This window comes from Mus musculus, chromosome 10, assembly GCF_000001635.26.
Source record: "Mus musculus strain C57BL/6J chromosome 10, GRCm38.p6 C57BL/6J".
Classification (NCBI taxonomy): domain Eukaryota; kingdom Metazoa; phylum Chordata; class Mammalia; order Rodentia; family Muridae; genus Mus; species Mus musculus.
In genome coordinates this window covers 28,494,915-28,507,260 of record NC_000076.6, presented here as the reverse complement: position 1 = coordinate 28,507,260, position 12,346 = coordinate 28,494,915, and the positions used below count along the sequence as shown (strand labels likewise).

At 36.9% G+C, this 12,346-nt stretch overlaps 1 protein-coding gene across 21 annotated transcripts in view; it reads right to left on the bottom strand.

Moving 5' to 3' along the window:
- Positions 1 to 12,346, bottom strand: part of Ptprk (protein tyrosine phosphatase, receptor type, K) — a 522,578-nt gene that overhangs the window by 90,137 nt on the left and 420,095 nt on the right. For all 21 annotated transcript variants that reach the window (NM_001359355.1, NM_008983.2, NM_001359356.1 and 18 more), the window contains one exon: positions 10,316 to 10,352. In NM_001359355.1, coding sequence (NP_001346284.1) covers positions 10,316 to 10,352 — 37 coding nt within the window. The remainder of the gene's footprint in view (positions 1 to 10,315; positions 10,353 to 12,346) is intronic.

The following is a 12,346-nucleotide window of genomic DNA, read 5'->3' as shown; positions in this document are numbered from 1 at the left end:
CAATGCCTAGGATAAGGATACGTGTTTCTTCTCTGTAGGAGGAAAGAGTGTGATACCAGCCAGCAGCTCAGGCAGGCAGGAAGGTACTCAGGCATGCTGAAAGCTGACAACTAAGCTCTCCGGGGACAAGCCTTCAGAAGAGTTGATGGTTTATTCAGAGTTAAGCTACCTCAAAGACAAAAGCTAGCCACACTCCATCCTGGAGTTTTCCTTGTCTCTTCCAAAAACATTATTTTTATATATATGGGTATTTTGCCTGCATGTATATCTATGCACTGTGTGTTGTATTGCATGTGTGCTTGCTGCTCTTGGAGACCAGGAGAGGGCACTGGATACTCTAGGGCTGAAGTTACAGACAGTTGTGAACTGCCATGTTGGTCTTGGGATCTAGCATCCTCTGTAGACATTTTCAGGGGCTAAACTACCTTAGGTTACCACCATTTATATCTGCAAAAATATATCAACGTAATCGTTAAAAAAATCATACGAATTTTAGAATCTGAAGCTAACTTAGCGATTTTTGTCTTCAATTGCATCTCTGCTGCTAAACCATCCTCCACTGTTAAGTCTCACAAGGGATTCCGTTTCTTCTCGTGTTGGTTATCTGTGAATGTTTGCCACTTAAAATACCACTTTCTTCCACCAGTATCCTCACAGAAAAGGGCAACAATGAAGAGTTGACAACAGTTTAGACAAAATTAAGATTATAGAGAAAATATCTTTTGAGAAGTTCTTTTTAATCTCATAATTGGGAAATAAAAATACTGGGAAAGATTCAAGAAAGCAAATATAATCTTAATGTTTGTATGTTCTATTTACACTCTTAAAATATTGGTCTCCTCCTAATGTGGTGATGTATGTCTAAAATGGCTATCTCACCTTTCCAAGCTTCTGGTAGAGAATTATTCAACATTGTGACTCTTATCAATATGTGTTTCCTTTAGTTTAAGAGCTCTTGACTCTAGCTGCATATGTATCAAAAGATGGCCTAGTCAGCCATCACTGGAAAGAGAGGCCCATTGGTCAGGCAAACTTTATATGCCCCAGTACAGGGGAACGCCAGGGCCAAAAAAAATGGGAATGGTGGGTAGGGGAGTGGGGGGGGGGAGAGGGTGTGGGGGACTTTTGGGATAGCATTGGAAATGTAATTGAGGAAAATACGTAATTTAAAAAAAAAGAATGATTATATGTAGATGAATATACAGCTCTAAATGGTGATATGGGAAAATTTAAATAACATAATATCCTATATATAACCTAAAGATTAAAATAAAAATTTGATTGAAATGAGTGTCCTATTAGTGCAATGTGACTTAAGCATATTTCTAAAAGTACTTTTAACAATAAAACTGGTACCCAGTAAAACCATTTCCTCCAGGAAAAGAGTTTTGCACAGTATCTAACCTAAGGTAGTTTAGTTCAGCCCCTGAAAAGTCTACATGGCCTAAGATTCTTAGCTGCTAATGCTGAGAGTGGGAGAAAGTCTTTTCCAGTGAACAGTAACCTTAATTGGTTATTCAATAGTAAGTGATCAGTCCCAAAATGGTACATACAAGTAACATTATACAGACAGAGTAGGCTGTATTTAGGGAAATGCAAGTACATACTTATACATTTGTACATGCTATAAGAATTAATAAAAAGAAAAAGCCATTGATTTGACCAAGAGCAAGGAGAGGCTACAGAAACTTTTTTTGAGAGTGGAGAAATGCTGTAGTTATATTCTTTAAAAAACCCCAAAAACCCTAAGATTCTTAGATGCTAACATATAAATGCTTGTGTGTGTACACTGAATTAGAATGCTATGTATGATATTTAAAAAGCAATAGCAAACCAATGTTGCTGTAAAGTCACCCCTTCCTGTAGAAACCTAAGCCTGAGGCTCTTAGGCACGAGGAAACAGAAAGCGCCCATCACAGTGTACAAGACACCGAATGGAAAGCTCCAGTTTCACTGGACACAGTCCCTGTGCAAGTGCATTTCCCTGAGAAGACCAGCTTGCTTTCATTAGCTAAGGAAGGTATGCAGAGACCAGCATCTGGATGTTAGGTGTGCTTACTGTATCATTCCTTCTCTGGCAACTAAAGTTAGAAAATAAATAGACAGATGATTTCACCCACCTATACTCCTCTCTTCCCTTCCCTCTTTCTCCTCCCTGTCTTTGCTGTCACCTCCTCCTCTGTGTTAAGCAACCAAGGCCTGGAAATATGTCAGATGAGTCTTTATGGAATGAGGAGCATAAGTATTCAGAGGAGAAGGTGACAACAGAAGGGAGAGGGGACAGTGGAGAGAGGAGAGAGGGAAGCTATGAATACCAGAGACACTTCCCAGTCTGTCTCAGCTTCTCAAGTTACAATCAGTTCAAGGACCACTTTCAATGTCTAATGACAAGATTAAATTTGGGCTCATAAGATAGCACAGTAGTCAAAGCCAGGTAGTGAACAAGGTTGATAACCCAGGTTGCATTCCCAGAACCATGTAAAGGTGGAAGGAGAAAACCAACCCCAAACTGTCCTCTGACATCCATACATGCCCCCTTTATACATGCACACATGCAGACACTCAAATAATAATAAAATTCTTAAACTAACAAACATAATTATCTTTAGTCAGAAAGAAGGTGATGAAATTGAAGTTGAGAAAAGATAAATGAAATTCACCGTTTGTTTCAAGTCCACACACCCATGGCACTCCAGGAATCCCACCCACAAAAGGAGGAAGAAACACTGGTTTTGCTAGTATAGTGTAAATATGGCTTACTTTACATAATGAGTGGAGAACTGGTATCTGGCTCCAACCAATCATTTATATGGCATTATCAAGAATTTATAATGTCTTTCTCTTAGTTCCCTATCCTAATGGGCTCTGAGAAACCCTCCCACCTTCCTCTATCAAGATACCCTCCCCCCTTCCTCCATGTAGACACTTTTTTTTCCTCCATGTTAGGGTCGAGTCCTTATTTGTGTCAGCTCCTCAGCCCTAGCTATCCACTTACACATGTGCACACATACTGTCCCTCCCTCCAACTCTGACTCCTTCAACTTAAGGACAATCTAAACCTAACTGTTCACTACCAAGTCAGGGTCTCCATAGTTGATAATGGTGATGTGACTTGCATGTCTCTCACTGCTTAGTGCATTTCAAAATTACCAGTAGCTCTTTTACAGAGCAAGGTGATTTGAACTGAAGATAGGTATTTGTAACCTGATATTTAGTCCTGAGATGAGCCTAGCAAGGTGAGTATGATAGCTTCATTTCCTTTTCCTCCAGCCAGCTTTCTGCTCATCTTAACCATGAGGTGAGGGATCCATACACACCCCTGTGAAGATTCCTTTTGCTCCCCAACTCTGTCTGCTCTTTAATTTCTAAGGTTTTCAGCTATTATGAGTACATACCAAATCCTGGTAAGGAAAATTCAGCAAGAAAGGCCTACGGTCAGGTCTTTCCAGAGTAACTCTGTCAAATATTCTTCCTAAACTTTTGAAATCAATTCTGTGTCTATATATTGTACCTCTACAACCCACAAATACCCTTCATCATCTAGTTTTATTGCTTAGTTTAATTTTTCTATTGATTTATTTTCTCATGTTTGAAATAGGTTCTTGCACAGCTCAATTTATGTATTCAGGTAAGAGAACAGGCAAAGCTGTATAGACAGGTACTGATACAAAGTCACAATGAATACACACACACACACACACACACACACACACACACACACACACACACACACACGGGAAAGCAGTCAGTAATAAGTAGCCATGTAAGAAGGCATTTGGTCTATAGGCAAAAGCCTAAATAGATATTACCTCTTAGGCAGTGCTAAAGGGAGTTTTCAGGAAATAATTTTTAGAGTGTTTTAAAAAGCCAAGTGAGCCAATGTTCTGTGGCTAAAGCCTACTGAGGAGACAAAGACCATTTATGAGTATCTTCTACTACAATTCTCTAATGGGTCATAAAGTCTCCACTCAGCACTCTCTAAGAGAATGCAGTGCCAACTAGATTCATTCCACTTACTTTTCATGTGTTAAGTTGTTAGGTTTTTGATTTTGTATACAACATTTGAGATTCTCTTTTATTTCTTCAAACATTGAAAAACAAACAAACAAAAAATAACAATTTCTTGGGACCACTGGTTAAATCTTTTACCTAGACTATAAGTATTTGTTTTTTTAGCCCAGGTACATGTGGTTTTCATCCATCGCATCCCCAAAGATAGAGACTATCAGAACAAACAAACGAACAACAGACAAACAACAAAAACAAATCCAACAGTTCCACAACCAACTGAAATGCAGAGAACAAGAGAGAGTACAGTGCTCAGTCCCAGCTGATACATCTACAACATAATTCAATATCTATGGCACAGGTATCATTGGAAGAAAGGGTTGAAGTTTCTGAGAGCCAGCAGAACATGTTTGTAAACAAAAGGTCATACCTCCTAGAAATGTTACAAAGACTACATCCATGACGTCTCACCAAGGCTGCTGAAATAAGACTTGAACAATGACACTAATGGACATGATAACATGGAAGTGGGAGAGGATCTCTACCCTACGCAACAAACAAGGGATGCTGAGACTGGAAGAATGACCTTCCTCAGGAAAGAGCCTCCCAACCCAATACCCAAAGCCCTGAGATCACTCAGATAAATACAGGTAATGTTACAAGGACCGAGCAGGTTGTATTTATGTATTAGAATGTTTGTTGAGTACATGCGTGTGTGCATGCGTGCATGTGTGTGTGTGTGTGTGTGTGTGCATGTGTGTAACAATAATTAAAAAGAAAGGACATGAATTGGAGGTATATAAAAGGGTTAGGAGAGAAGAAAAATGATTAGTTATTTTACCATTTTAATAATAAAAACAATTATTAAATATTATTAAAAGATTTTTTGTGTTTTAGTTTTCAGGTCAGATGAATTATCTTCATCTATCAATCTGTATCTATGATATAAGATGATCATCTATTTATCATCTATTATCTATACTATTACAGTTTTTATTGGATACATTATATATTCATTAATTGTTGTTCTGCTTGTTGCTGTAAATTTATTGATTTTTGTGTTTGTTTTGAGAGACTCTTACTCAGTACCCCTTGTTGGCCTGATATAAACTAAATAGGCCAGGCTGGCCCTTAAGTTATGGTAATATTTCTATTTCTGTTGCTAAAATATTGGCATTTTAGCTACATACCACCACACCAAGCTAAACTATTGAATATTTCAAGATATTAATTACATTAACTGAACTTAATAATTTATATTTTAGTATTAAAACAGGAACTTTACTGAAAGCAAGTCAAAATATCAACTATATCCTAATGAATTCTATTCCTATGTTTGTTGATAGAGAAACCCTTAGTTTCATAAAGAATAAGAACAGTGTTCCTACATTTATGTTAAGATTCTGACCCTATTTTTATAATGTTAATTACATGGTAATTAACATTATAAAAGAGTTTATCAATACTATGAATCAAGTCAAGCACATTATCTGAACTGAGGAATCTTACTACATCCATTGTTAAAAGCCAGAATCCACTAATCTTTAGTTTTAGAATGGCCTCTAATTACTTAATTTGAAAAAGTTTTCAACCAATTAGTCTATGCCCATTCTCATTTTGCTATTTAAATACATTTATGGCATAAGAAAGAAGAGTGAAGATGCTGGAGTTATCTCTACTCATTCATGGCAAGAATATGCAGCTAGAATGAAGTATTGATTAATAGGAACTCTCAGACACAAACTGCCTACCTGTATCTGATCAGGCAGTAGACCATGCAAACAGCATTTTCTCTAATAGTAAATATAAATATATATCTGAGTTCCAGCTAGGGTAGTGCTAGGAAGAGAGCAAAGAAGCCCTTTAAAGTTCAGGGCCTTTCCTCTTCCATGAGAAATACATTTTTTTGGGAGGGAGGGGATGAAAGTCTACTTACGAAGGAACCATATACATCCTTGTTATGTGATTTAAGAAAATAACATTAAATGAAGAATATTCCTGGCATATAGAGGTTATTGGGAGAACTGACTTTAGCAAAAGAAAAATCAGCAATATCCCTTTTTAACTTTCTAGTTCGAGTTTTGTAATTAATGTTCAGAGTTCTTATGTTCAGCTGCAGATAATATTTTAATACATAAAAATGAAGTCAGAGAGGTTCACATCAGCAAAACATATTTTTGTGCTGCTAAGGAACACTCATTCATACAATGTTTAATGGAATTTTAATCTTTTACCACAATGGCTCCATAGAACGTCAAAGTAATAAGATATTTCCTTTAGAGTTTCTGCTTAAATACATCAAACCATTTAGTTCTTGTTAAGACATTGACTACTGTCTTCATCCTGGGAACCAACAAAGTTATAGAATCGCAGTGACCAAGTTGAAGCATTTTAGCTAAACTGTCTTATTTATGTATGTAAATCGATATTTGAATGAAGAGATCATGTACTATCACTTATTCTAGCCACAGGTCATCCAAAGAAAACGTACATTAAACTTAATATGTATCAGTTTACAAACTCTTGTTAACCAGACTCACACAGCTTTCGAGATATTTCGTGAACTAGAATGTGACATATAAATGCACATGTCAAGAAACACAAAACAACCTCTGCTACATATGCAACTTGTTACATACCCATGCTTGGCTACTTTTCAGAAATGCAGGCAGTGCTGTAACCAGTTTGATTAAATATTAAAGCAGAACTATATACCTCAGATTTAAATTTAATTATCAATTGAACAAATATTTGTCGTACATAATAAGACTTTCATCTTGTACTTGTCCCTGGAATATAGTGATATATGAGACTCTTGAGTCACAGAATTCATCTTGATTAAGTATTTAAGTTAAAAAAAACCAAGCAAATACACATTGTCTAACTGTATTCAACATGGAAAACTAGAATATCTTAAAACAGATACATCTGGACTTGAAAAGACTCCTGCTCTTCTCAGCAAACTTGACTTATCTATGAAGGGCATTTGGGAAGCAGGGACCCACCTTCTTAGTACTTGTAGCTGGGGGTGTAGAGGTGAAGACAGGGGTAGGGTCTGAGGAATGTAGAGGTGGGACACAGGATGACCCCATAGGGATGTCACGTAGATTACAATGGAGTGTTTTCTAACTTTCTGGTCATCCCAGCCAACCCTGGCTCGGTTGTCCTTTTGTTGACACTATTTGAGAAGTGAAATGATTTTGTTTCCCTGAGCATCAGGGGCAGTCTCCCACGTGCCAAAGATCTGCCTATGGACTCAGCATTGTTCCTACGCACACTTATACAGTTCTCATCACTTTATTACCTTTCTCTAAAAAAAAAAAATCAAGAAATCTACTAATGAACCTATGTATACATGCATAACCGCAAAGCCCACACATCTCATACATGTATATGGCTTAGACAGTCATTAACAAAAGTGCACACTTGTTTAACTAGTCAGTCCTTTACTGGAAAGTTTCTTTGTACCCCTTGATAGGATGTGCAGTTAATGAAATTTTGATCATCAAATAGGTCTTCAAGATGCTTTGTCTGAAAATTTTTATCTTCATGCTGAAAATTTTCAGACAAAAGGCAACCATAATGATAAGGTACTTTTTTACTGTGCACTGAGGCAATAAGACAGTGTCACTTTACTAAGTGTGATATTCTATCTTCAATTTACCTTTACTTTCCTATTCATGTTTTTTCCATAACTGCATACAATGGTTTACGTGGTTCAAAAGCAAGGTTAAAAACCTGTTCACCTAGGGCCGGGACACTGTGATATTCTAGATTTAAAGCAGTGACAGAAACCACAGAGGCTCTTACATGAGCTTCTAAAGAGGTCTGTTAGTAAGATACTGATGCACTGTATAACTAAGGTATAAAAACAGTGCTTAACATAAGTAATAGCTTCAATATTCTAGGGCTTGTTCAAAGAGCATTGTGTGTGTAACAGCCTCTTCATCTGCAGCGGATATGTTTCAAGAGCCCCAATAGATGACTAAAATCACAGATAATATTAGATTCTGCAAATACTACTTCTTCTACATGTATATGATTATGATAAAGTATAATATAAATTAGATATAAGATATTGTGAATTATAATAAGGCACAACAATTATAGAAATACACTATAATACCTGCCAGAGTAAATCCATTTGTACTTTGAAGTCATTATTAAATAAACTAGGTGTTCATGAATACAAGCAGAGCAACACAGCAACATGTGATCTAGTACCAAGGTGGTTTGTAAGTTATATGACAGGTGTTTAGTGTATTCACCATAAAAGCTGTGGACATAGGGGTGGCTCGGGTCCTGGGCAGAGTGAAGCAAGATATATCATAGATAACAAGAAAGGAAACCCCAAATGAGGACAGAGTATTTAATATGTTCCCTAAATCTTCAAAAAGTAGAGTGATAAGTATTTTATTACGAGCATTTGGTAAATGCAGCTTTAGTCACTTGTCCAAAGCTGAGAGGCAAAATCAGGATCTAACCCAGATAGTCTAAGGCCAGAGTCTTTATGCAGAGTATGCCAGTCTGTCACCTGCAGGAAAACCTCACGAGAACAAGGGAAATGACCACAAACAGAAATCTTCTTAGCCACCCTCCAGGCTGCTTGCTAATGTTCTGTGTCACATGCTAAGATCAAATACCACCATCTATAATCCTCCCTGGAGCATAGATACTGCTCCATTTGACATCATGCATTTATTGTCATCCAAAAGAGGACAGAGTGACTGAAAGACAGCTCACGCAAAAACAAGAGAATGGAAAGAAAATTTGACATGTTCCAAGTACTGCAGTTCTTTTTTCTTTTCTTTATTTTTTCTTTTCCTGTTAGAGAAATACAGAATTTTCCTATCTAAAGGACTGATGGCCCGATCTGAGTACCTTTTACATTCTTAGGGTCATCTTTAAATCTGAAAAAGCAAAGGTGATACATAACTTACTGTCTTCCATGTCCAACCCCCAGAAGCTTCGGCCTTAACTCCTGATTTACAAGTCAAGTCTTAAAATAAATGAAGTTTGCACATTAGATGCTTCTGCATATAATTTTCTTCTCACTAGAGTTACTTAATTATTTCTTTTTTAAACTATCATGAGGAATCTTAGTAGGGGAATGAAATCAGTAGTGTTTTTTTTCCCCATCTGTGAAGTTTCTTTATTAGCCCCATGAGTCAAAGGGAAACTCTTTATTGCCTGCACAAATCAAGAGAAAAACAAATGCTAATTGAGCAGATTGATGGGTAGATGGGATGAAAGAAAGGATGCCAACATAAACAGAATATGGCTATTCATTGTTATCCCCAGTGAATCAGCTTCACTCACAAATGTGTATCAGAAACTAACTATGGCAACAGAGATCCCAGAGGAACAATCCTCTATGTAGGCGCAAGCAGGCATGCAGACAGCTCTCCATTGCTGCTAGAACAGAGAAAGTGGTGGACTCTCCCTTGTTGGACCAATCAATTTTTAAATAAAGGGTAATACACAGAGGTATAGGAGACTTCTCCCCATGCTAAATGCCAAATACTCATTCAAATATGAATATATTATTATTATTATTATTATTATTATTATCATCATCATCATCATCATCATCATCATCATCAAACCAGCTAAGTCACAATAGGTGGGGTCAGCAGGCATTGTTCCGGTTGCCAGAGTTTCAGACATAATTTCCCAGCATTAGTTAAACCGAAAAGAAAAATGAAAATGTCTTCCTTCCAGTGATGAAGTCTTGGAACCGGTGCTGCCGTATTGGTGAATTAACTTTGTAAGTTGTAAGTCAGAACCAAATACTACTGAGGTGTTTGTCTGACTGTGGAGACGCATCTACATAAACATGTTTGATCTGTCTATCACACAAAGTTAACAGATTTTGAAGTAAGTATTTTGAACTGCTTTGGCGAAGCTTTCCTGATTGGCTGGTGGGTACCATTCACTCTCTCAGGCCCTAAGTGTAGAGATATGCCATTCTAAAGTTTCAAAATTCATCTTGTTATTGTAACAAGGTTCCTGTAGTTTTAAGCACTAGTGGATGTAGAACTTCACTTTGTCTTAGAGACACCCAAGTGAGTCAGAGAAAATGTGTGGGGTTTATCTGGACCCAGTACAAATACCCTATAATAGAAACACTGCATGTAATAGGTCTGAAACAATGACCAAAAACTCTGATTTCAGAAAGGAGTAGTGAATGGACTTAAAAACAAAACAAAACAAAACAAAACAAAAACGAGCAAGCAAGAAAGCAAACAAGCAAGCAAGCAAGGAAACAAGACAAAACCAAGTGGAAACAAAAAGGTAAGTCTCTTACCTTTTGTAGCAATTCGTACACATTGGGTTTTAGTTTCCTGGCAGAGTAAACCCAAAAGAAAGCGATTAATATAGAGACAATGTTTATTCATAAACTGTTATAACTATTATGAAGATAAGCAGAAGTTTAAACAATAATTATGACTGTAGAATTATAAAGATAAATTTCTTTTCCAATAAATAGTCTCAGCATTTTAAAAATTTTAAAAAAATAAGAAACTTTCTAGTAATTTTTGTATCTGTTTCACTTGGTAATAAAGCAAGCTTAGGTATGGCAGGGAAGAGTTGTATGGCCTTTAATCTGCATTTTTTTGCTGCCTCTTAAGCTATTAGAAAGAAATATGTATCTGAAAAGCTAATATAAATCAGAACAAAATTCTAATTTTATTTTCAACTGATAGCTACAGACTTTGAACAAACCTGATCATTACACACTCTCTTGTGGATCTAGGCATGACTGAAGAGCTAAATGATCGTTGTCAGAAAGATTATCAAGACATGGCATGCAGTTTAAATGTAATTTATCTGTTCTTTCTTTCCTTTGAATTTAGCTGTCAGAAACAAGATGTTTTTCAACACAGTTTTTTTTTTCCTCCTACCTTTATTACCAAGGTAGCTAGAAAAAATAGAAATGCAAGGCAGAAGAAACAAAAATTATTATTGTTATGTGGTAGAAAAAGATACACAGCTTTACGAGGGAGACTTGGGCTCTGGTCTCCCTCTTAGACACCTACTTCAGCCATTGTCTATCTTCTGCATTTGCTTTCTTTTCGTTTTCTTCCTTCATTCCCTAGCCTTTCCTTTCTTCTCTCCTTCTTTTCCTTTTTCCTCTTTTCCAGACAGTGTCTTGATAAACAGTTCTCCTCTATGAGTTTTTCCTTGGTCTCCCCAGATAGACAAAAATAGCATTATAGCTATCCAACCCTCACAACTCTGTGTTTATCTTTGAATATTCAATGGGCAAGAAGAGACAGCAAACAAAGTCAGTGAGTGTATCCAGTTTGATAATACCGCTGTGATCAAAACTGCCAGTGTGTCCTACAAACATTACTGGTATGTGTTCCAAACCCCAAAGGACAAAGGACTTATAATGGAGTATATATTTCTGTTGCCACTGCCACACAGGCTGTTGCTTAGGTGACACTAAACATAATAACTTATGAAGAGATTGGGTATATCATAGTCAGACAGGGCTCAGCACATCACTCCCTTTCTTCTGCCTTGGGGTATGAACAGACTTTTCTCCACATGATTGTAATAAATTGCTTTTATGTAATTCTGGATCTGTCTAATCTTCTCCCCATCCTGTCCTTCTTCTCCTGTTAGCCAGGTTTCACATTTTTTTTTTTTTTCTGAAAAACGAGGCTGTCTTTAAGAAGCATTTTATAAATCTATCTTCAGTGGTTTTATATGTTGATAAGAAATAAAGCAATATGCATACAATTCCTTCTCAAGAAATTACTTTGAAAGTATGTAAACTAAAGAACTGGGAGAGGAACAGGTCCTTCTGTTTCTTCACTGGGACCAGCGATTATCGTGCTCCTGTGTAGATCTTGAGATATTCTGATTTCCTGAGAGTAGTCCCAGTTGACTCTCTGTAGGCATTACCAGACTCTACTGGTATGAGGCTCATCCACGTTAAAGCTCTGTGTCGGCAATGGGAAGTGTATTGCTGATCTGTGTGACCTTTTACTACTGGTCCGCATGTCGTGCAATTGCGGTAAAATTATAAAATTATTTTTGTTGCTACTTTATAACTGTGATTTTGCTATTGCTATGAATCTTAATGTAAATATCTGTGCTTTATACTGGTCTTACATGATACCCTGTGGAAGGGTCTTTTGACCCGCCCCCCCCAAACTGTCATGACCTACAGGTTGAGAATGCTGCTAAACTTTGGTCAAATGATGGTATTAGAGAAAATCCCCTGTATGTACATACATTCATCTTCACTCTTACAACACAACAGACAGGTGAACAGAGTTAATTTGGAAATTCTCACGTCTCTAAAGACAAAAATTTAAATCTAGAA